The sequence below is a fragment of the Mycteria americana genome, chromosome 9 (assembly GCF_035582795.1).
Source record: "Mycteria americana isolate JAX WOST 10 ecotype Jacksonville Zoo and Gardens chromosome 9, USCA_MyAme_1.0, whole genome shotgun sequence".
Classification (NCBI taxonomy): Eukaryota; Metazoa; Chordata; class Aves; order Ciconiiformes; family Ciconiidae; genus Mycteria; species Mycteria americana.
The window spans coordinates 7532142-7558506 of record NC_134373.1 but is presented as its reverse complement, the minus strand read 5'-3'; the positions used below and the strand labels follow the sequence as shown (position 1 = coordinate 7558506).

The window sequence follows — 26365 nt, the reverse complement described above, 5'->3', positions numbered from 1 at the left end:
CCTACTTTTAGTTGAAAGTTATAATCTCATTTTCTGCAAATTCAGCTGTCAGGTAATTCTGAACTACTCTGAATATTTTACTGTGAGCATAGTCACGATTGGAGTAGATGAGATTGAAGGAAAATATTCCTGGTATACGACGTGCCCATCAAAATCAGCTGGGTAACCATAAACATCCTGTTTAAGAATTCTATTCAAAAAGGAGGAAAAAAATGTAGTCAGTTTTTACTTTGTCACATAGATTTAACTCCTCACTTGAGCTTTTTAATTCATTCTTCTAAATCAAGAGTGTTTAGTTCTTCTTCTAGTTCATCCAAGTCCTCTCCCGTAAAAAGATTTTCATCAACCGGAACTGCATCAATTACTCCATTTTCCAGCTCCCCATCTCCATCGTTATCTTCCTCTAAATCGTTCTGCTCACTGCTGTTTATATCACCACCAGAAGCTTCACTTAATTTATTATCTGAAAATAAAAATAATTCTTACACATTTCAGTGTCACAAGTTTCTTAATCACCGATTCACAATCCTACTAAACGGGCTTTAAAGTCTTGAAACTATAAAGAAGTTACTTTATTTGGAATTTATGAAGACTTATAGTGGTTAAACTGCATGCCTGATTAATATGCAGATATGGATCATCAATTATTAAAACAGGTTGAAAAAATAACTGGAACTCCCATTTTCATAACTGGGTCAAACTTAATGAGCTGCTCCTACTCAATGTCTGCACTTAAAGGACTCAGGGTCTTAAAGATCAGGGTATGCATTCCACAAGTGCACCAAGATCAAGACTTTGCTCTAAGAAATCACAAGCTAACTTAAACTAGCTAGAAAATATGAAGAAAAGCTTGGATTTCTGTTGATATTATTCATTCAATCATTTACTAAATCTGGGAGAAAAAAAGGGAAACTGCTAAAACAAACATCTTAAGGATTTCCTTGAAGCAGCCATAAACACTACCTTTTATTTAAACTTGAGTTTAAGAAAATAAGAAGTACATAGCATTTACTACGAGCTTTTTCTTTAGTAACTACTGTACCATTGATAGTAATTTATTCCCTCCCCCTTTTTAAACCAATACTTCTTTTCAGCAGATGAATAATTCCTTTCCATCTACCTTTTGGCAAGCTCTTAACAATTCAATCCCCTATTAGTGATGCCTAAATAATGAACTTACCATCTTTTTCTATTGAAGTGTATGTGCTGAATCGCTCAGGACTAGCCACAGTAATACCAGTCTCATCTACAGCCTTTGGGACATACAGGTTCAAATCCACATCATTTATGCACACAGGGTCTTCCATCTGAAAAATAAACCAAGATGCTCCGCATGCATTACTTTTCTACAGAAATTCTCTTTTCTGCAGAATTTCTACAAAGTTTTTTTAATCTTCCTTTTGACACCAAAATCTTGACAAAATACACTCTGTAGCAGTGTTAAATTAAGGACCAAGTTTATTAATTGCACTGTAAGAGCTCTCAAATTAAGAGTTTTCAAACTTGAATGTAACTTGAAATATTATTCGAGTCAATACTGTTCTTTACCTCATCATCTTCTCCTGTTCCTTGAATATAATGGGTGTCATCTGCTTCTTCATCATCTGCATCAACCAGCTCTGGTCGGAACTCAAATACTTCACGTCCGCTAATCTGTTCGCAGAAAAAGAAATCTTAATTTGTCACTTGATAGAACTTACACTGCTGTAAAAAAAAAAAAAAAAAAGAAAGAAAAAGCAAAGCAATTCCAGGCCAGCTACCTTATTACAAAAACTTATTTACTCTTACTTCTTACATTAAGAATTGGAGTGTGGAACATACCACCAATGCTTTGCCAGCTTTAAAATCTGCTTTCCTCCTCTCCATATCTTGCTCAGCCTTATCAATTTTTTCTTGTCTTTTTCTTCTCTTCCATGCAATAAAACACTCTAGAGTAATTTTGGTAACATTTGGTCCTAAGGCAGCACGCTGTCAAGTAAAGAGACTGATTAATGCTGGAAATCGTTTCCAAAGGCTAGAACAAATTAGAGAGTTAATTACTCTTTTCCGGAAACTAACTGAAAACACTTCTTTCTAATTCCTTCTTCACTCTCACCACTGTTAAACATGCACCATCAACTTAAAGTTTGACTCAACACACGATTTTCCAGTTAGTAAGGTAAGTCGACATGAAAGTTAATGTGTTAAGTGGAGCAGGAAAGAAACCAATGGTAATAGCTCAGGTTCTCCTCAAATTGACAATGCCAGGCAACAGTGACAGAAATGAGCAGAGCAGCAACGTAACACCTTCAGAAGGCCCCGTTCTCTAGGTGCTGCTTCCACATTACAGAGGTATGCAAGAACTATGGAGGCCGTGAGCTGGGGATGAGAAAGGCCCATAGAAACAGTTCCAACAGATAAGGGAAAGATAGCAGTAAGAAATAGAAGCCTCCTAAAAAAGGATTAGCAACACTTGCACTAAGTATGCAGCTATAATTTAAGCTATTCACTAGGTAATCGTTTCTAAACAAAAACATGAATCAAATACTACATACCCTTCAACCTAGCTCATACAGCTATAAAAACACTTTATACTTTTTAATTATTAATTAGGAAGTTATTTACAACTGTGTCTTCAGAGTAACGAAAACAAATACCACCAAAAGGTACCTGTCTGACAACTTTACCTCTTTTTCTATTAGATCTTCTAAAGAAATTTCATCTTGCTTTTCCTCCTTCTTTTTGTCTTTTTTTAATACAAAACCTGGGGGGAGAGCATGGCGATACATGCAGTTGTCTCCTCCACCTGGACAGACCCAAAACCATCCATATTTGTTGTTTTCAATAGCATCAAGGAAATATTTGCAGACCTGTACAAAACAAAGGTTGTTAGCACTGCATTTTGTTTTCATCCCCAGCAATTTACACTACATGTCAAAGTACAGTAATTCAAAGCCAGTTGTGCTCAAAACAGAAGAAAGATGCGAAATGCATTGCTATTAAAAAGCAGACAGAAGTGGTGCAACTAATTATGTGAAACTCACGTAGTCAACAGCTTTTTCCCCTTAATATAATCCCAATTTAAAAAGACAGGATGCCTCAGAAGACTGGCAACTGTGTACTACTGTAAACCCAGCTGCACATGTACAAGCATGCTGGCAGCCTTTCTCTTCCTGCTCACCAACATCAGTGTAGTTCTAATCAAAATAAATAGAATCTGCCTCAGATGTTAAACCTTCCAGCTCATAATCCTGAGGTAAAGATGCCATTCTGGAACTTTCAACAAGCAATTCATAGTTCACACTTAGCCATATCAAATTTCAACTTTTGCAAATTTAAGCAATATCAATAGAATATTTAATTATTTGGTATTGAAAACAAGGTGAAATAGTTCTGAAGAATGAAAAAGAGATTAAGATATACCATTTAGAGCACAAACTAAAGGCTATTCTTGAAGTTAGAGGTCAGGAAGTACAAGGGACTCTCAATTAGTAAATTTCAGCTTACAGGAGAAAATTTAAACATATATGCTTATATGTCACCCAGTACACAAATAAGCCAATATATATCGGAGTCACTGGAATGAGATGACAGACCTAACTAATCACAACACTTGAATCTTCTACACAAGTAGGATGCATTAGATATACTACTGATTCCTTTAGCATTTCTATTTTGAAAGCACTCCATCTACTATCCATTTATATTTTACATGAAAAAAAACCTTATGATGACTGAAAGACCTTTGGGGTGGGTTTTTTGTTTTTTTTTTTTTTGTTTTTTTTTTTTTTACTCTCTTTTTTAAATACATTATTAGAAATACTATCAGCCCAACTGTATACTCAGAATATTGTTATAATATTCCATTCAAAATCTTTAGATAATGATAACCATATCTAATACCAGTCTGCAGTTAATTCTCTCTACTACAACTCAATTAAAAAAAAAAAAACACATACTATTTGGGTTTTGGGTTTTTTCTTTTCCGCCTCACCATGCTTCTTGTTAACCACTTCTTCCAGCTTCTTCTCATCCCAGTTATCCATTGTATCTAGACAAAGACAACAGATGGTTTCACAAAAATTCCAAATACTAAACAACGCTGTCAAGTTGCTTTTCTCCCTAATAACAGTTTTAATATGCAATTCTTACATTTTAGTTAGTTTATAGAATAGAAAATAAATTCAGGTTTTTATAATAATGTTTGGAAACTTTCCTATGCTGCTCACAAGACAACTTCCTCTGCAGTCTTATAAATTTATGTTTTGACATGCATAAAGTGTGTTTCAGTTAAAGACTAAAAAAATGTGTCATTCATCTGTACACTACCAAGCATGGACAAGGGAAAAAGAAAAGGAAGATGACTGAATAAAAGAGAAGGTTGGAGGCTAAATGTCCAGGAATACAGATGATAAAACTTGAGGACTGAAAGAGATAATACCAAATTTTCTGTGTTAAAGTTAAAAGAAGGTGCCATCAAAAGCAGCAAGATCACCAGTGGCAACAGGAGTAGTGAATCTACAGGATCCTATCATATTCATTTAGGACAACACAGGCTAAAACTCAAATAAAGACCGAGACACGATGAATTGTGGAAAAACAAAAGGAATTATTTGGACTATAAAATCTCTAACCCCTGCTAAGTAAAAGCAAAATCCAGAGTACTTTGCCAACAAATGATTTGGAAAAGGAGATAAAGCCACAGAAAAAACTCCAAAGTATCCTGAATTCTAGAACTGTGCACATTTGGGCAAACACTAGTAATAGTTCTGGAAGGCAACTATGGTTGCTCATTACACTTCCTCAGAAGAAACTAGCAACCGTAAGAAAGACCAAATACTGTACAACTTGCTACTTGTATGACATAACACATTACACAGCAGAATTAAAAAAAACACTATCCAATATCACTAGGTCATCCTGCTTTTTCTAAAAAAGGTCTAAGGAATGCTTGGGAGCACACTTTTTAAAGGAAGTTTCACTGTTGTTCATAATTTTGAATATAGTGGTATGGGTTGCCTCAGTCATTGACCAGGCTCTTCAGGATCATAACCACAACACAAGATGACTCTTAATCTTAAAAACCCAGGTTCAGAATCAGAATAGCTTAGTAGTCATTTTCTAGAAGTACTATACCTTTTTCAAGGTCTTCATCTCTTGCATCAATGTAGACACTTCGTTTTTCACACTTCCTTTCCAAAGACAAATCATGAGAAAACTTGCACTTGTCTCCTTTAGTGCATTGTCCTTGCTTGAAGAAAGCACAAACTACAGATTTGGGGTCAGCACCTGAGTGAACAAAGTTTTCATATTTTAATACTATTTTTAAGCAAAACACAAAACTGGAGCAAAAGCTGTATGTTGAAAGTTCTGAGAACCATGTCTAGGATCATACAATCTTTAGGACCTGTAGAGAATGAAAACTTGTTTTTGAAAATGAAAGTTATTTAATGTGAAGTTCAGCACAAGTAAATACTCCATGTCCTGAAGGTGTCCTATTTACTTTGTATAGCATGATATCTGCATTAAGTACCAAAGCTGGCACTTGACTATTTAAAGATACATGGATAGGAGCGTGCCCGAGCGAATTATTCATTCATATAACATAATGCATATGAGATATCACTCTGTGCAACTTCTTCCCTATGTAATAAACTATTTTTGCCTCTAATACACAGTAAAGCATCTTCTGGATGTCAGCCTTTCCTTAATAGATCAAAACCACACTAGAATAATAATCTAATCTATAATAATCTAATCTGCACTCATTCAGACCACTTCCTTTAATAATAGAAACAAGATGGCTGCTTACAGCCCCCAAAATAAGCAACTGGTATTATAGTATGTTATAGTTAACTATTCAATCAACCTAACTACAGTTTAAGTAAATATCATCCCACTAAAGGAATTATTTGACCATGAGGAGCTGAGAAAAGACATGAAAGCAGGTAGAAACATATTTATGAGACATGACTAAATCAGAAATGCTTTACTCGTAATATTCATTAAGTGCTCATGTAAGATTTTAAGCTCGAGTTTTTCACTTGCTGATTTTAAGCCTAGTGCAAGTCACCAGTGACTGGAGTAGGCACAGCAACACCTGTTTAAAGTCTTAACTAGAAATCTAGTCTTTAAACACTGAGTGGATCCCTAAAAGAACTTCAGGTAATATGGCTCTCCTTGTTGACAATCTCAATAGAAAGGCAAAGCTTTAATTAGAACAATATTAGTTTTCTGAAGTAACTTTAAGTCAAGAGCTACTTTATTTGGAGAAAGCTGACCACTGCAGATCATAAACAGAAAAACGGCCTTTATGCTGCCAATGCCACAGTCAACAAATATCAGGTTTGCTTTAAAGACATACACAGAAATCACACTTGTTTAGTCAAAAAATTATTGCGCATGATCTCATTAGTTCCAGAAGACTAATAAAGCAAAAGAGTTGATAACATTTAGTTCATTCCTAAAAGTATGGGGATTTTTTTCTCCCCCATGGCAGCCAATTATAGAGTTTCCTAGAAGTATCAAACACTCTTAAACTTACATTTCATCACAAAACCAGTTTGTTCAATAACTGAATTCAAATAAGACCACACTTCCGAAACCAAGCCCTACTGTTAACTGTGAGGTGGGACAGAAGTAACTGGAAAATTTTTACTGTTCTGATTTGAATACAAGTTTTCAGGCCACTGATCCAGAAGCATCTATTTAATGAACCTGAATACAAAGTATCTACAGCTGCCCTGTCAATATCAATGTAGCTTTTGATATTCTAATAATCTAGTAACCCCAAACGACTTGCTAAAAAAACATCAAATCATTACCGACAAACTACTTGGTATACTAGATAGAGAAGGAAACAGACATACCTGCTTTATTAAAAAATGAACTGCATTTTTAAAGGGTTACTTTACCTGAAGTAGATATATGAATAAGAGAACATAAATGAAGAGAATTCAGCTACTCATACCTTTGCTAATTTTCTGTGCAGCAACCACAGGCTTGAAGAGCTCATTTAATTCTTGTAATTCTTTTTTCTTATCTTCTTTTTTTAATTTCTTCTCACTTTCTGTTTGAGCAGCCTATAATGACCCCGAATTTTAAGTTATTAATATATAATTAGAATGACATTACTCTTCACATGAGCTGTACATTAAAATAATTTTAATGATTGCCATTTGATTTAAAATCATTTTAAATTAGTTTATAAGGGGAGGAGGGAAAGAACCTGCGATTTCTGAATTTCTCAGCATTCCTGCCCTTGCATGAATGGCCAGTGCCATCTAGTGGTACTGACCTTTCGAACAGAAGAGATTTCAAATGCAATTTGTCAGAGATGCGAGATGCTGGTAGGTACCATTAGATGACACAGTTACCTCTATTCCACCTTTACAGGCTAGGAAATCAAGTGAAAGATATTGGGGCTAAGGAGAAGAAAAGTTAGTTTCTCTTTTGTGATACGTTAGCAGGGCAACTATTCAATGCAGTTATTTCAGGATCTGTGCAAAAAGCTTCTCTATCTTTAGTCCCCTACATGCTGCTTTGTTCTTTCTCTTCATGTATACCAGTAGCACTTCCAGGAAATCTGTCTGTAGAAGTCAAGAACTGCTTTTGGAACACTTTTTTGTTTGAATGTATATCAATTCATTCAACACCAGTGGTTTATAAGACAAGAACATTAATTTTATAGGTACTAGGGGCCAAGGTCTGAAAAACAAGCTCACCTAGGAAAAGTTTGTGTATAAAACAAACCAAACTGACTCTGCCTTACCCTTTTTGGACAAGCCAGAAGAGGCCTGTATCTATACCAGAGTGGTTGAGAGGGATGAAGACAGATGAAAGAGAACACGGCAGAAACACTATTAGATGATTTGATTCTTATCCTTAAGGGAAGCTAGTGAGACTAACACCACTATACAAATATGTGGGGCACTTTATTAGTAAAATACAGTGTAATATTAAAAAGGAGCTTTGTTCTTACGGCGAATTTGGCAAGAAAATGCCAAATTGTTTTAAAGGGAATTAATTTGGTCCACATACAGAACACTCAGTTTTCATACTGAAAGCCCACAAATCCTATTTTATATCGCATGTAGTCCCACATATGTCAACTACATAAAGTAGTACTTTAAAAACACTTTTGTTTCACCCTAGGGTTCTAAAAGCATGAAGATGAAGCTTGCCTTTTTTTTTTTCTTTAACAAAAAACCAAAAGCTTTGACAGCATTTCCATTTGTATCTCAGGACACAACAATAATTGCTTTAAAGTGTGCTTTCTTTCTCAGGGATAACCCTAACCAAAAACCATTTTACAGGGTAAGAAAGGTATAATCAGGTCTAAAAATTAGCTTCTGACATCCATCAGTCAATAGCTAAGAGCATCTGAGAAACAAATTATTTTAGGTTGGCTAATTTACATGCTAGCATTCCATTAAATGCTACAGATTCAGGGATTTCAAATAGAAATTTCAGAAGAACTGTTTGAGTAACACCACTGTTTCTGAAGTGACATCAAGCAGTCCCTTTTACTACAAGAAATTGTTAGATCTAATGACCCGAATATCAACTTTACCTTTAAAGTTGTACTTGACATTTGTTAGTGCATCCTTATGTTATGCAAGGAATTTCACATACGTTATAACATCATGAATGTAGCTGATGCAAATGTAATATTCTACAGGCTGATTCACAGAACAGGAAGCTGCATAAATACTTAACAACTAGCTTCCCTAACACCATGGGAATAAGAGACCTGACTCACTTACATTATAAAAATATTTTCATTAAATTTGTGCTTTCTGACTAAGTGTAATCTACACATTGTCTCTCAGCTACATCACATTTTACTTCATCATACAAAAGGAGAGCAGAGTAGTAGACAGTGGCTCAAAATTTCAGATTCTTTGACCAGTTCACCAAACAGATGAAGACTTGTCAGACTTGTTTCCATTTTAAATTATAATAAATACTTCCATAAGCAGAACAAGCAGCACATATGGGCTTATACTTTTTTCAGTCTTCCCCCAATTCCAATTTTAGTATTAGTAACAACTACTCTTATTTTTAATGGTTCATTATTTCTTCAATTAGGTGGGAATTAAAGAGAAAAAAAGAGAAAGAATATATACCCACACTTTGCTGATAGCCAGTTTTTACAATTCACTTTCAGGTATACCTTAAACTCAATTACGTTACTATTAGAATACTGTGTAAAGAAACACACACCCTTTTTAGTTGAATTTGAGGTTTCTGGTACGTAGTTCTCAGCTAGATAAGCTTTGCAAGAAGACTACCTAGTTAAATCTGTGCTAGTAACATTAGGCAAGTAACATCTCAACTTTTTTCTACTTCAGTATTATATGACAATCTATATGTATAGTGAAAGATGATTTCACTATACAGGGGGAAACCATTACAGATTAAATGCTTACCTGACGTGGATTTTGCTGACCAAATTTAACCTGGTGAGTCACAGCCTTGATAAATTTCTGTTGTTTTGCACCTTTTTTATTCTTTAGGCCAAATGTTTTGTCCTAAATCAAGAGATAAATACAGCCAAATTAATTGAAACTGTCCAACAGTTGGAACAAGTTTAAAGCTGTTACCAAAAATAAAGACAACTTGCCACTCCTCTCAGGTTTTCAGTTTAACACAGACTATTCCTCTAGCAACACAAGCAATCCAAGAAACAGCATGGACAATATTTAGACTCCTCACATCATCTTTACGATTTGTTTTTCAGAAGAACCTACTAAATGCTGCTTTTGTGTGAACTATTGCTTTTATCACCAGACCTACTTGTGTCCAAATATTAGCACGAGCGTATACACACAGTGTTTTCAGGCCCCTCAAAACAAAAGTACAAGATGTTTTGGGTGACTACCCAAGTAACATCTGAGGCAAATATGAAGACTGAATAGCCATAAATACTGGGTTGGGTTTTTTTTCCTATCTGCCCAAAATCTCTTATTACTTTTATCTTCAAGTATTCATATATAAATGTTACATATTGTTAAGCAGATTAATATTGCCACATGTAACATATTACTTTTTATTTTCAAGTATTTTAAGCTTTTCCTTTTCTAACTGTACTAGTTTGAAGAGAAGTCTTTCTCCTTTGTCACGTCCAGACAGGGGTTTGTACTTCCTGAACTCCACTGCAAGAAGTTTTGTTTACTGCCTGAAACAATTCTTCCTCTACATCTCTAGTTTTATTGTTAAGAGACAGGTTTCTATACCAGACCTATTAAAAATTTCATTAAAAAAAATAAAAAGATAGCTCACTTTCACACAAGTATCTAAAGCAGAAATTATTTTTTGTAACTGAAACACCTACATTAAAAACCTATCCATGCCTTTGATGCGATACCGACACTTTTTTTCCTTCCAGGAACAAGTAACAGATGTTCACCCAATGATAATACCTCAGTTCAAACATACTTTTGGAAACCCTAACAAAGCAAAAAATTATTATAGAAGAATTATAGAATAAACAGTTCCAAATTTCCAGAGTCACCCTGTTTTCATTTACAATGTATCCCCTATCAACAACAGAAGTCCTCTGTTACTTCATGTTAATTTGAAAAGCCTGTAATTTCTCAAAATAACTAGCAGGGAAAGAAAATAGATCATTCACACACTTGGTTTCTGTGGCAAATGCCACATGGAATACATAATCTCTGTGTATTTGAATTATGTAATCAATTATTGTTAATAATCAATGCGTCTCCCCTTCCAGCTGCTTTTTTTTGGAACAAAAAAAAAGCAGAATTTTCCTATATAGCTGGATTCAGCAAGAACATCAGAAACAGTGAAGCCAATAAAAAGAGAGAACAACCACTCTAACCTAACGTTTCCTAAGAACATGGAAAAAATATTCTGTGGTGCTAGATTTAAAAGAACACTTCTGTTACACAGATATTCTGCCTAAAGAGCTGAGCAGCTACTAACCTTCCTACCAACTGATGCAAGCAAACATTTAATTTTCTATAACTGCTCTCTCCTTATACTCTCAACATAGCTTTTTTTTGTATAGAGGAAGATTTGCATGACTATCCTAATAACTAACACACATATCCCCCCCTACAGCAGTTTTTTTAAAATCTGGTTTTACCATGGAATTGAGCATCAGAAGTTTAAAGAGAATATGAGGTTTTACTGATGAATCTTCAAATTATTTTGCATTCAAGTTCTATGAAAGATCTACTAAACTGTTATTCCAGGAAATGCCTCCTTGGCCACACAGGTCAAAGTGTATCAAAAAAAACCCAAAACAAACAACACGCATGTTTTAAACTGAGTGAGAAATGCAAACCTGCCCCTCAGAGAACTGGACACAGAAAATATAGGGAGACATAGAATATAGAGATGGAGAAGCAAAAGAGTGAGAAAGAAAAAAGGAAAAGCACTCTTGTCAGATCACCTTCTGTCCAAAGACAGCTCTGGTCTAGGCTGAAAACCCAAGCCCCAGTCCAAGACGCGCCCGCCAGCACAACTTAAGGGCACCGGTCAGTGATTTGACAGATGCGGGTAGCGCTGGGGCCGCACAGGGAACCAGCATCCCCCGGAACGGTGCTTCTGGGCTGGGCTGCGGCACCGATCAGGCGTGCGAGCGCACACCCCTCCGCCCACACCAAGTTTTTGGCTTTCTGACCACTTCCTTGGCCGCTTCAGCTGAAGAGGCGGCCTGCGGGCCTGGCTGCCCGCGGGCCGTGACGGAGGGCTTTCGGGGAGGCCGGCTGCCGCCGGCAGCAGCGCCCGTGCGCCCGCAGCCGCGGGGCGGCAGAGGGCGGCGCAGGGAGAGCGCTGCCCGCGTCGGAAGGGAAACGGCAGGAAGCGGCAGGCCCCAGCAGGGGCAAGGAGAGGGCCGCGGCGGGAGAGCGGCCCGCCCGCCCGGCGTCGGCCGCGGCCCCCTGGGCCCGGCGCGGCCCTGCTCGCCTCACCTCGATGATCTTCTCCTTCTTCTTCTGGTCCGCCTTCTTGCTGCCCCCCGCCGGCTGCTGCTGCTTCTTGGGGGGCATGGCGGGGAGGGCGGAGCGGCCTCGGCTTTCGCTCGGGGGCTCTCAGGGCGGCGGGGAGGGCGGGGCGGGACGGGGCCGCCGGGGAGGCGCGACGGATCCCGCTCGCAAGGCCGGCGGCCGCGGGGCACGCTGGGAAGGCAGCGCGGGGCGCGCCGCGCGCTGGAAGCTCGGCAGCGCGAGGGCCCAATTATCTCCCGGCAGGCAGCGCGCGGCGGGGCGACGGCCGGGCGCTCCGCCTGGCGTCACAGAGGGGCGGGGCCACACCTCGCGGGGTGCCCCGCCCCGCGGCGGGCAGCCCCTCCCTGCGGGCGGCGGGGCCGGGGCGGGGCTGGGGCCGGCGGCGGGCTGGGCGCTGTGGAGCGCCTGTGCCTGCGGAGGCTGCCGGCGCTCCTCCGCCCGGCGTACGCTCGGGTGGGGAGGCGGCCGCTGGCAGTAACGGGCGCGGCCCGCCCCGCGCCTTCTGCGGGAGCCGTGCCTCGCCGGCCGGGGAAACGGTTGAGTAAGGGGGGATGGCGGTCCCCGAGGGCCCTCCCCGGCCGAGTCCCTGTCCAGCACCGGGAGAGCCGCCGTTTGGTGGTCAGGGAGCGGTTCCCCGGTGGGAACTGTGGCCGGTTCCCCTCATGCGCGGTGGGTGGCTGGAGATGCCCTTCCCGCCACCGCCTTCGGGGACAGCGACCTGCCAGCGGGCAGGGCGTGGAGCTTGCTGCCGTAAAGAGCCCGAACCCAGCGAAACACCGGCAGGCCTTGTAGGCAGCGTACCCTTACCTCTGCCAGCTCCAAGGCTTCAAGGAAGCAATCCGCAGAGCAGCAAGAAGTTTAATTACTGGCTAAGCGGGTGCAGAACGGCGGCGGGGTACACGCTTGTGTTACCTGCAGAGGCGCGAGGGACGACTCGGGGCAAGGGTCAGCCGTAGGGAGTCTGGCACCCATACCAGTGCCACTGCACAGCCCTCGTAAGGCCCAAGGGGAAGCCTCGCTGGAGAAGCGGCAGGTGGTGAGCTGGCTGCTGGCGGATTGGTGAGCAGCTGGATGTCGGACAACAACCAGAGCTGTTTGTCTTCGGAGGGCACCTGCGTGCTGAATCACTCTTGGCCCATAGATACGTATTTTATGGAGGGAGCGGGGATGAGTAAGGTGATAGTGCATTCGTGCATGTACATAGCTGTATTTTTTCTGCAACCTTTTTGCCAGAGGAGGGAAAGCAACTGCTGTATGAGGACACAGGACACTGCTGCTTATTAACAGCAATGATTTCCTTGGGATCAGGTACAAGATAGCATCCTAGACAACCTACAGGCTGGGCAATCAAATGTCAGGGGGAAAAACAGACTCGCCCAGGCTACTTGAACAGTCAAATAATCAATATATCTGAAGTCAGCCGCTTGCATGGTCATCTTTTTTCCCTCTGAGTTCCACCTGACAAATACATCTTTCTCTAAAGAGTGCCTCCAAAAAAAACCTACAGTGCTGAACCCTGATTCTGTGTTGGGTGCACTGACACACACTCACTAGGGATTAACAAGAGAGAATTTGGTACTGCAAAGAGCTCAGATGTTTGAACATTAGCTACCTACTGCCCAGGGAAACTCTGCTCCGAATAAACCATCCCTTGTAAATAAGCAGTCTTTCCGTGTGCAGAAGGTGTGCTCTGCTTTATGAGAACTGGGTCAGGTTTGAGTGTGTGAAGCAACGGCAGCCTGCCTGAGGGAAGATAACCTTTCCAGTTATCCTCTTCATTTTCTTTCAAAGAGCCAAGGCTGGGTTTGGGTTCCACCAAGAATGGCACAAATCTTTCTGTAGAAAGGGTGAAACCCAAATTGACTCCAAATGCCTAAGTAGGATCACGGTCTGGTACATAAATCCCATGGAGTTTCTTAGCTTTGACATGTGCTGCTGCTTTCTCATGCTATGCCTCGCATGCATGTTCTCTTTCGTCATGCCACAGGTGTCATTTTTCCTTTAGTTTCATGAGATGGGCTTTCACGGCTCTTTCCTTCCCACACGTGGAGGAGTTTCTGGAACAGGAAGAAATGCAAAACCTTGGTACTATGTTAACTGTTTGTAAGTGGTACCTGTTTCATCTAAAATGACTAGAAAAAATGCTTTGAAAAGAAGTGGAATGTATAGGGGGACATGTTATCCAGATTTGCCAACTTTTATTTCTGAAAAATGTTCCAATATCAAAATGTTAGTTGCTGATAACAGATTTTAAGGTCTGTCTGTTTCAGCCACTATAGCACAAATTTCCTTTCTCTTTTTGAGTAAGGTGCTTAAGTCTTGCTATGATGTAGTTTCATACTTTGTACAGTAGGTAAAGATTCTTCTGTTCCTCACCAAGTTTAGTAGTTTCTGGTACAATGTGCATCCAAAAGTATTTTAACAACAAGGCATATTTTCCAAATGATCTCATGGACCAGAGGTAAGAAAACAGGCTGTTCTGTAAGCAAAGAGCAAGTGGTTCTTACAAGACTTTAAGCACCCACAGATCCACAGCTACAAAAGCTACCAAGAGTTCAACAAAATATCTTAATTTTCAGAGTGCTTAGCTAAATAACTGTACCAGCCATTCGTTACCCATGTCACTACTTGTATGCTCAAAAGGGATGGAATATTTTACTTCTACAGTTTTGGTTCCACATAGTCTGCCTAATATAGGAGATTCAATTTCAGATTTTAAGATCAGAATCACAAAGAAGCATAAGGCAATGGAAGGTCTAAGAGGCTAATTGATTAATATACATACTTTATTACATTGGGTAATATTTGTAATAACCAATGACTTCTTGATCCATCAGAAAATACATAGCAGCACACAATTTTGTGTCAAAAATAGTGTGGCCAGCAGGACTAGGGAAGTGATCGTGCCCCTGTACTCAGCACTGGTGAGGCCACACCTTGAATGCTGTGTTCAGTTTTGGGCTCCCCACTACAAGAGAGACATTGAGGGGCTGGAGCGTGTCCAGAGAAGGGCAACGAAGCTGGTGAAGGGTCTGGAGCACAAGTCTGATGGGGAGCGGCTGAGGGAACTGGGGTTGTTCAGCCTGGAGAAAAGGAGGCTGAGGGGAGACCTTATTGCTCTCTACAACTGTCTGAAAGGAGGTTGTAGAGAGGTGGGGGTCGGTCTCTTCTCCCAGGTAACAAGTGATAGGACAAGAGGAAATGGCCTCAAGTTGCACCAGGGAAGGTTTAGACTAGATATTAGGAAATTTTTCTTCACTGAAAGGGTTGTCAAGCATTGGAACAGGCTGCCCAGGGAAGTGGTTGACTCGCCATCCCTGGAGGTATTTAAAGGACATTTGGATGAGGTGCTTAGGGACAGGGTGTAGTGGTGGTCTTGGTAGTGTTAGGTTTACGGTTGGACTTGATGATCTTAAAGGTCTTTTCCAACCTATACAATTCTGTGAATAGTTGGAACCTAACACAGTAGGAATTCAGTCTAAAAATGAGCATATTTTGTTTGAGCTATTGGGACAACTTGCTGCATTAAGTCAGTAAAGCTCCCACTAATGTCATTGTGATTCCACTGTGCCAGGAGCCAGGCCATAATGTTTTCCTCTCCTGTAAAATGTTTTGCATGTGCAGCAAAATTCATCAGTATCTTCCAACTTAAAGGAAAAATTATTCCCATTTTGTTGTTTCCTCTCATGATGATCTGAAGTAATTAGTGGAAATGAAGATTATCATAAATATTTTATTTGATATAGATTATAAAAGCCTGCTTTGTGATCTGAGTACATTCAGCCATTCATTTAAGTAGTTCACATCCTTGTGTTGCAAGGTCACGTAATGAACTTTGTATTTTGATCACTTGTTCAGCTAAGAAATAATTAAACCAGTTCTGAGACTTGGAATCAAAGAAGAAACCCTAAAACTTAACACTCACTAAGGCCCAATTCTGTACTAACATATACTGAACTGCCATAAATTTTGGTGCAAGTTCCTTTTTAGCAGAGGCTGCAGATCCCTACATGCCTGACTGGTTCTTCAGATAAACTGGAAGAGCAGAAAGAACTTCTTGCCAGTGATATCTGGTAGTTCGAGACCCGAATGCCTGAAAAATGCTATAAAAAAAATTTCTGTGTACTAAATATTGAGGAGAAAAAAAGTATAAATTGATCTAAAATATGTTGTAGGAACCAGTCACATCCAGAACTTTGTGTTGAGCAGCCTAATCAGTCTTCATTGAGATTGCACTTCTTTATAAAACACATAATTAAAAGATTTATCCATCTAAGGCGGAGAACAGTATTTTATTTCTGGCTTCTAGGAATTTTTGCAACTTGATTCTAGTTTGCATCCAGCATTAGATTTAGAACTAGCTGAGACTAGAATTATGAGCAAATACAAGTCAGTACTATCTACAATATTTCATTTAAAAAGTCCTAAATAACAATAGAAATATCAGGCTTAACATAACTCTAGCTTCTTGATTTTTTCCACTTTCTTTGCTGTACCTTAAAAATTAAGATCATTACTCTAGTTCTTATCAATTATTCAATTACTTTATGAATAATTGAATGAATGACAAGTGACTAATTAACTTTAAGGTGTTTATGGGTAGTCCTAGAGCCCATTGTACTTTACTAACTATGCTGTTTCACCATGTTATGCATGCATCTTCCACAATTAAAAAAATAAGCCAAATTTGATATGTTGTACTGTTCTTTCAACTGAAATAAAAAACTAACTATATATTTCTGCTAAGTGAAAAAATTGAGTATGAACTTACAGAGCACAGCCAAGGAGCTACAGTTTGCATTGGAACTGGAAAACAAGGAGCAGTTTTCAGATCCTTTCTTCTCCATCAGAAACCAGCTGTACAGCTGTTACTCCTACTCATCTGTGTATTTCTTTTGCATTTGAATAATCCATCCCCCCAGCTAGGATACTCATTTAGTCCTCTTCATCTTCCCAGCTACCTCTTTTAACAACGTTCATGCTAAGACAACATTTTAAGTCTCTATTGCTCTGACAGACTTTCTTGAAACTGAGTAATAGGCTCAGTGCTATCAGAAAGAGCCTGATAAAGACAAAATGAATGTTGGTTCTTCTCTTTTCAAGAGGCCCCCACTAACATAGCCCAAACAGGGACATATTCAAGCCACCCCACCACATCCTTCCTCAAGCCACACCAGCCTCCAGTGGAGGGTTTTATAAGATAAAACCTAACTTAATTGGTTATGTCAGCTGGAGATGTTCTGGCTAACGGCAAGAGCCACCTGGATAACATTACCTATCAGCTCATATCCTGAGGGAAAGCAGGGTATATATAGTGTTCTTGGGGAACTGGTAGAGGGTTTGTAATCCCTGCTAGGAATTTAGTGAAAAGGGAGTGTTGTTGTGACCTTCTGTATGGTATTTTATGTATAGTTTGTTTTTGCTTATGGGGAAAACTGAGAAGGGGGTAGGGTGGACTTATATAAGTGCAGGGTGAGGGGTGTATGAAGGTGCTAGGTAAATGGGACTGATTACCTATGATAGTGGGGTAATCATGGATCAGCTGTGGCATCTTCCTGGCATCTCGGTGATCAGGGGATTGTTTTCCCAGTTATATTTGGGGGTGGTAGCCTGTTACCCCCATGTGTTTGTGCTAGGAGTTAGCCAGAACAGCCTCGTGGCTGAGTGGTGCAAAGGAAAGCCTGAGGAGGAGGCCCTTCAGGCACAAAAAGGTCTTGGTGAGAATGCCTGCCCCAGAGGAACCCTTTCTGCAAACTGGGCTTTAGCAGTGGGTGAGTTACTTGCATCCCGTTACCAAACAAGAATTTAAAATTCTGAACTCCCTGCTTTCCATCTTTTTACCTTAAAAATATTGACTGCTTCTATCAGCAAGGTCAGAGATTTCTCCTGAAATGGGTTCCCAAGTCTTAAGTACCATCAGGAAAAAGAGGGAAAGGGAACAAAGCAAACAGCTGCCAATAATTTCTCAATGTTACCTCTAAACAAGAGAATGGCATGACAAATGGGCAAGTCACACGCTAGCAAGGTTAGTGGAACAAATTACATTGTCAAAACCCATCCTAGTGCACCTCTGGGGTGTTGGACTTACCTGAATTTCAAATAAGATAACGCATAGAGAAAGACCTGTGCTCAGCATAGAGCTGCCGTCAGCCCTCTCTGTGAGGGAGCGCAGAGCCTGAGGAGGCAGCATGGCTGCAAAGCTGCTAGGGCGAACCCGTAAGTGTAGTGCGCCATTTTGTCCTTGGTCGCTTGCATTTGATTTCCTACACGGCCTGGAAGAGGGAAATTTTGTTTTCTCTGAGGCCAGGCTACTGCCAGAAGATGGCTGGATATCAAGATTGATACCCTGATGAGAGGGAGACATTGCAGAGCCCGGAGAGAAACGCTGTAGAAGCTGTGTGTAAGCAATTCTCCTCAGGGAAGTCCTCTCCACTGGTTGCTCTGAGGGAAACTAGCTGACAGTTAATGTATCACACAATTAGGTGTTTAAAAACAAACAACCCAAGACAAAGATACTAATCATCTGATTGTTCAAGACAAATAATTTTAATCTGTGCTTACATCATTTGTTTATTATGTTAGAATAACACCTTTTGTGTAGAATTACACAGCTGATTAGAGATGTTCATTTACAGAAGAGGGTGAGGGAAAGGAGAGAACCAGAGGCCTGAGAGGCAGTCTAGATCAGCTGGTGTCTCTTATTGCAGGCCTGTTCTTAAACCCTATTACTTGACAAGAATTCATTTTCCCTACAGCAAAATTCTTAGAAATTGGAGTCAGGACTTAAAAGAACATCTTGTTTCATTCTACATTATGCCAAAGTGTTGGACCATTACAGTGAGCTGTACATGTTAGAATACCCTTCTTTCCTCATTGTTAGACCAATATTATTTTTGCCGCAAGAGCAGATAACCAAAGACTGTATCTATCAAATATAGTGTTATAGAAATAAATTGCTTTCATGGTATATTGCACTTTATAAATGACACTTCAAGTACTTCAATGACATTTTTTTCTCAAATGATTTTTTAGCTTTCTTGTAGGTGGAAGAAAAGTAGAAGTATTCTTTCAGTTGGAATCAAATCCTGTGAAAAGATGGTGCTGGTGTACACAAGCTTGACTTTTGTCAAGAGTGCGTTCTAGGCTAGGATGCACATAATTAATAGCTTTTGTTATTTTTGCTTCATTTCTGAAACTTGCAATGGGCTCATTTAAAGTCTCAAGCAACAAATAGTTAAGACATAGCATTTGTATAAATACAGATATTTAGTGTTATGTCTGTCATTGTTTGCAATCATCTGGTTCTGTTCATTAACCCACACTAGAAATGAGAAGTCTATAAATGCACTGGCTTTAAGTATGCTTAAAAAAGTATTATTATTTTTTTCCCCCAAATATTTTGTTTGATGTACCTTCTTCACATCAAATGAGCTCTGGTTTTCTTCACTGAATTTCCCAATTGGAAAGTTTTGTGATGACTTGTCACATATGTGAAGTCTGAACCTAGATCACTGCAACAAGAAGTTATTCCCTAGTTAATCAGGATTCATTTTAGGAAGCTGTAATCTCATGGTGTCAATATTTATTGCATTATTAAGCAAAATGCTGTTGGAAAGAACGTGTCATGCTACACAAATAACAGAATTATTTTTATGTCTATAATCAGCCATTTCTCAACTGCACAATTGCTGGAGCTAATTCAAGGGAGGGCATGTGGGAGAAATAATTCCTCTGTTAGTAACCTACAGTTAGGCTAATTTATGCTGATTATGAACTCACAGCTAAGTTTCTTCCTTAGCACCTAGGGTAACCTTCTTCATTTGCAGGGTTCTGTAAACAGAGATATGCATCTCTTGGGGTTTACTCTGTACTGTCTGTTTCTCAGCATGGGCTCTTGTAAATCCATGAGGCCTTCCAATTAAATATTTTCACAGTACCCCCCTGCCTTTAAATCTGGGTGACAGTACTTGTTTTTCCTAATTTCTGTCTGTTGGGATGCCCCCTTACCTGTCCATCAACTTGTGCCTTTTAGCTGAGTCTTAGAACACAAAACACCTGCTTAAATTAACTATGCCTTGTAGCATTTAAAAAGGTTTTTTTTCTAGATTATAGCTTTTCCTTAGAATGCCTTTTACTTTCTCAGTGCTTATTTTTTATGATCCACAGAGCAGGTAATTGCCTTTACAAACAGTCTGCTTTTAGTCCTTTGTCTCCATGAAATGGGAGGAATGAGGACGATGTGGCATTCTGGAAAGCTGTGAGGTTAATATATGGGCCTTTACCATAAAAAAGACTTTATTCACATATTGTTAGGTGAAATGCATTATTTTGCATTTATTTATATACAAATCTAAACCTTTTTGAAAGCAAGACTGAGTGTATGCCAGCTTTCCTGGGAGGAGCTGCACAGCTACATGACTGTTTTGACAATGGAGCATGTGTCATACTAACCCTTTGTTCATTACTTTCCCTTTCCTCGGGTAATTGTGCAATTAATTGAGAGGGGGAAAAAAGTCTCATAAGTTTTCAGAGGAGTTTTGGCAGTTTTGCTCAAGAACCGAGTCCGGCACAATGAGCGCTGTGAGATCAGGCAAAAGTTGATATGGAAAAGGACACTGGAGTTGTGAGTATAAGCTGAAGCACTGTTTTAATTCTGTGGTGAAAAACTGGTAAGTCTTAGCTATCCTATATGCCTTGGTCATGTGCTAGCAATTGACTTTAGAATAAGCAAAGTATGCCTAATGATTACTTAAAGTACTAGTGAGAGATAGTTCTTAGGCCTTGTGTAGAGATGTGGTTAGTTCTCGTGTACTAGGATGCACTTGCCATATCTGCTGACTTTATTTGGAATGGCTGTGATGAGACGCTAATTAACACAAGGCACTGTTCGTCATTGCTGCCAGTGAATCTAGTGTGTTAGAAATAGTGAATGAAGACAGTTGTAGGTGGATCAAGAAGGGGGACAGAAAGGATCATGAAACTTCAGTCTTCAGCAGGTCACTGAGATAATTTTGTTTGAGCATCAGGGGACTCTGTGCAAAGTGTGTGAGAATGTTAACTTACAGGAATCCAAATAGCATTTAAGCTGGTCATTTTGCTTCTGCTAACGCTGGGGCCATGCTTATTCAGGACTTATCATAGGTCATATACAGGAACAGCCATAAGGTGTCAGAATTCCCCCATGTTCAAAGTAAATTGCCCAGAAAAGAGTGTAGCTTGTACAAATTCTGCTGTCATTTACAGAGTAATTACAAGGGTTCACAAATTGCAAGTCCAGTTCCTGCAATGTCATATGGTTGCCATATATATATATATGAATCCTTTAGGTAAATTTTAGCTTTAAAAAAGGTCTTTTCACACCAGGAATGAGGGACAGAAAATAAATGACAAGGGATAGCTCCTTGTTATATAACAAAAGAAGTGAGAATTTAACGAAGTAATTTTAAAGACTGCAAGATTCAGAGGCAGGTTTAGTGGGGAAGATCCGAGGGGATGTAAACCTGCACATTATTGCCTGGGGGTTTTTTTTATGTGCCACGCTCTTGGAACCATGTATCTTGTACCTGGAACATGGCCAGTGCCAATACAGCAATGTGAAGGGGAGGTGTCTCCAGAGGCAGCAGCACTGTTTTCTCTGGATTTGCACTAGGGTAGCATCAACTCCATGTCTGGAATAACCCTGTTGTAGCCTGGATCATATCACAGAGATTATAGGCTGGATGGTGTTGCCTTTCCGAGCTTTGTGCTCTGGGAAGTATGCTGTAACCTTTGTCTCATTTTTGTACATCTTCCTAACTAAGGCTGTGGTATTCTAAGCGTTCTCTATGTATATTAATTTGAGTTAGGATTCTCAGAGCCTGCACTGTCCCTACAGAAGAATCCTAAAAAATTATAATCTCTGTACTGAACCTTATATTATAAATTCAAAATTCTGTTAGAGGATAACGTTCCCTAAACATGAAAGAATAAATAATTAAGGAGGTATTTTTAATAGGAGTTTAAAATGTGAATCAATTTTAATAATTAAATGGATGCTTTTTTCTAAGGTTCATGTATTGCAGACTGTCAGCTCCTGACACCATAGCTATTTTGAGACATCTGGTTTAAGTGTCATTTGAGGCAGCAAAATCAAATGCTTTCAAAATTATGGTGATCCAGTGTCAGCGGTATTGGGTTTATAAGCTCTTTGTAGGACTACCCTTTATAAGCTAATGAATACTGGAGATAGTAACAGCATTTGATGTTGCAAAGAAGGCATTTTGATGAACGCCATGGGCTTAGGGGAAAGCAATTCTGATATTTAAAGGTTAAAAAACTGTTTCATAAATTTTCATAAAGTCTAAATACCACAGGATTTCCTAATTTACAAAGCTGAAACTACTCTGGTACTTTATCCCATATTAAATGCGTTAAGAACTGACTAAGAAGAGATCACAGAAGTAGGTGTCTGTGGGGAAACATCATCTGCCAAGACCAGCAGAGGACCTTTCTGAACATTTTCATAGTTGAACTGGAAATAATTATAACATTTTTACAATAAATATTATGGATGACAAAAATAAATGGCTTAGTAAATGAGAAAGATGAAGTAGTTACGCAGAATAATTGGACCATTTAGTGAGCTGTGTTAATACAAAGTTTTCTTACTGCCCAGTATAATTTTTTTTTTTTTCTGGAAACAAGAAAACTGGTTATGAAAAGGGGCTTGCTTTGGTTACAAACTACTTTCTGAAAAATACTTAAAAACTCAACAGGGATATTTGGTGTCACACTTTGACAAGACTCAAGTGATGCTAAATGTATAAGCAGGGGAGAACTTAGTTGTAGCAGGGAGGACATTTGATAGCAGTATTGGTGACATCCCTATTAAATAGTCAAATCACTGTAAAAGGATTTTGAAAAAATGGGAAGGGTATCAAGGGGAGAGAGAACAGTCACAGTCATTCAAGAAATGGAAGAAATGTGTCCCTCTGGAGAGCACATCTCCAACAGTGACAACGTTGGAGTCTGTTTTTTATTTTAGTGTATAAAAATTAAGGGAACTGAATGCATTATATACTTATTTTTACATCCTGTGTATGAACATAAGATGGAAGTCCTGAGTACAAATGGAAGTCTACTTTGGAAAGGCTGGAAATTGGAGCTAAATTAGAGTCTGTATTTGTAACTAATTTGCAGCTGGGGAAAAAACCATAACATTTATAGTAGAGATGCAGTAAATTGTTTTCCATTTAAATCTGGGTGTCATTTGGGAAATTATAAATTACTTATATGCAAGTTATTTGGATTCAAGATAGGAGTAAACTATAATAGCCTGTGATGTAAAGAAGGTCATGCAAATTGATTTTTTTTTCCTAGCCAAAAGCTCAGAGAATCTCTTGTGAGCCTGGGAGCCAGACTTTCTGTCCTATAGATTGTCAGGCTCCTGAAATGAGCTCCTGTACAAGAAGTGCAGCCAGTAACTCTGATCCATAATCAGTGTATTTACTGAGTTTCTTTATTACAAGAGTCTGTGTTCCTGGCCCTCTTTTTGCAGTAGTTCTTCCCATAGCAAGAAATTAATCAAGAGTTGTGCCTCTTTTAGCTCTGCTTAAGTGAGCTGTCACAAATCTGGAGTGCATCAATATGGAATTGCTCAGACAATTGTCTTAAGTTGCTGCTGTTCAACTAAGTTTACTTGAATTTTTTTATGCCATATTAAACCCACTCTTGCGCTCTTGATGCTTATATTGGTGACCTCTATATTGGACACCAAACTTCTAAAAGCATTCAGAAAAAGTAGTAAGAAATCATAAAAATGTTTCAGAATTCTGGAGACTGATTTGTTAATTGGAATGCATAAAATGTAATGTATAATTACTGTATACATACTTAGCTGTCCATATAAATTAGTAATTGCCCATAGCAATTAGAATTCTGCTGTTCTTACATTGAGACCTGGGGGAGCTCCTGTGTTTGAGCTTATTAGCAGTTATTAAAAATATAATAGGACATCCTTCCTCTACTTTATTTTATTTTCTTAGTCACTTGCAGCTCTTTTATCCTTTCTTTTAAAAGGATATGACAAAACAAATATTAAAAAATTTTGTTGCTTTTTCTTGCAAGATACACTGCTTGCAATTAAGTAAGGATTCTTCATTCTCCGCTTTGCTGCACCTTTTGCACTCTGTAACCCTTGTGTGGTATAAATGCTAACCGGGGAAAGATGTGGTGCAATCTTGTATAATATTTTACTTCCGCTTTGTATGGCATAAGTTGCTCTTTATTTTTTTTTAGTGCAGCAGAAATATTTTGTACTGCATATGTAAAGTGAAAGTATTCAAAATTTTTTTTTGGCAAGTTTGTGGACTAAATTTCTGTCTGAAAATTCTGCAGAACAGGATGCTATTGTGTGTATAAGTTAAAAGTTTTATTGTCTTAAAAAAAGTGAATCTCAACTGTATTAGAGTGCAGGCTGACTTAAGAAATAAATACTGTACTGGAGTCCATGCTCTTTCTTACGAGGTTTCTGACATTCCTGTCAGACATTAGAAATAAGTGTCTGTATAATTGACTTGAAAATGAAAAATGAAACAAATGTTTTGAGTTCTTCAAATCTTTGGTGTAATACCATGAAGTTTGAGCTTGTTTTTATATCAGAAATGCTTCACCCAGGTCTAGTTATCAAGGAGAGAAAAGGCATAGTTAGCTTTGTTTTTGTTGTACCTTTGGTGGAGGACACTTGATTCCCTCCATCTTCAGTAATGACTCTATCCATACTGTAAAGAAGGATGTGTTGTAGGTGAAGACAAACAGGCGCTCCTGAAGATGGCAGTAAACACCTTTTCTGTAAGTGGAAGAAAAGTTCAGAGCCAGTGCAAGATGGTACTGCAGTTACTGTCTACTTCATTCTGTCAGTGTAAGGATTGCAGTACTAGAAGAATGAAAACTGAATTTGCAGATACACACAAGGCCACATGTTAAATATTTCTTGAAATGCTCTGTGGAATCTTTCTCTGTCACTATATATAATGACATACATGACACTCTCTCTGACTATGTAGTGTCCTCAGGTGTTCTATGTTAAATTCCAATTAAGTAGCTACAGGAGCAGGAAAGCTAAGGAATTGTAATTCTAACAAAATGTCTACATCTGAGAACCTTAGCATGGAAACACTCTATTTCTTAGGTAAGAGCCATTTTTGAAATAGTATCGATTGATCTGCCAGTGCTTTGCAACAGAAGGCAGCATACCTATCCCTATTCTACAAATAGGTACTTACAGTACAGAAAGGTGAAGTAACTTGTGCATTGTCATCCAGCAGGCTGATGGATGAGCATGCAATAAAAAAACCCCACAACAAACACAACACCAAAAAAAGATGTTTTGTCTCATAATCTAATGTGGTATTGACTATGCCATCCTGGTCTGCCTTCAAAAGAACCCAGTTTTGTGTACATTTGGGCATATGCTAAATTACAGTTTTATCAGGTCTTCTTGGGTATCTCTTTTTTAAAGGGAAGAGCTCCATATTTGCTGAAGAAACACTGTTGGAACTTGGGAGTGACTTACTCATGAGAATTTCAGTGTCATAAATGGCATCTGAAAGAGATTGGTGTTCACAGAAATGAAGATGATTCTTTTAACTTTAAATGAAGAAAAATATCATTAAACTGAAGTGTATACATGAACGAAGCTCAAGATTAGCCTGAATTCTTATACATAGAAAAATAAGGGGAATTGTTTGCTTGACTCTAGAAATATTCCAATAGTGTTGCAGTCTTATTTAAGAAAACGAGCAGCATTTCCAGTAACACAATATAGACATACCTTCTTATTGAGTACTCTGCAGTCTCTTTAGCATTATATCTAGTTGGAATGAATCTCATGTTTTTGTAGCTGATTTAAAAAGGAAATAACATAACATTTTTCTTTGATATACTTTCAAACCATGTCATCAAATACTATTTTTGACTGGGTATTTTAAGAATAAGACCTGAGAGCTCTAAGATCAAAGCATTAGTCACTCTGCCATTTGTACACTTTCTACAGGTTCACTCGGTCAACAGCATTTTGTGTGTTATAACTTGATACATATATGTACCTGCTGTACACACATTATATACATATTCTGAACTATAAGAGAAAATACTATTCTGCAAATGAAGGGAAATATGCACACTTTTTCTTAATGTTTTTATACTTCTTTTTCTTACTGCTATAACAGAAGTTTTTCACATGCATACATGCATTTAAACACTGGAATAAGCCACCAGACTCATTTAAAATGTGTGTTTTATTGTGAAGCATTTGAGAAGACCACCTTATTTGAGAGTGTGAATTAGAGTAACCAGTTACCACCTTCTGAAGCAAGTTGCGTTCTGTCTGTTATATTCATCTAGCATCGTAAGAACATTAATGTTCAAAC

General features: G+C 38.9%; 1 protein-coding gene across 2 annotated transcripts; it reads right to left on the bottom strand.

Annotated features, from left to right (window-relative positions):
- Positions 1 to 175: 175 nt before the first annotated feature.
- ZC3H15 (zinc finger CCCH-type containing 15) lies at positions 176 to 12203 on the bottom strand. Of its 2 annotated transcripts, none has more exons than XM_075511769.1 (10): positions 11922 to 12203; positions 9411 to 9512; positions 6950 to 7061; positions 5116 to 5268; positions 3939 to 4030; positions 2667 to 2849; positions 1822 to 1968; positions 1549 to 1653; positions 1181 to 1307; positions 176 to 481 (listed from the first exon to the last, which is right to left on the bottom strand). In XM_075511769.1, the coding sequence occupies exons 1-10, from the start codon at positions 11997 to 11999 to the stop codon at positions 270 to 272; spliced, it is 1311 nt and encodes a 436-aa protein (XP_075367884.1). In that variant the 5' UTR covers positions 12000 to 12203; the 3' UTR covers positions 176 to 269. The 2 variants fall into 2 exon arrangements, with proteins under 2 accessions (XP_075367884.1, XP_075367885.1); XM_075511770.1 differs by having other exon boundaries at positions 176 to 463; positions 11922 to 12201.
- Between the last annotated feature and the right edge of the window lie 14162 nt (positions 12204 to 26365).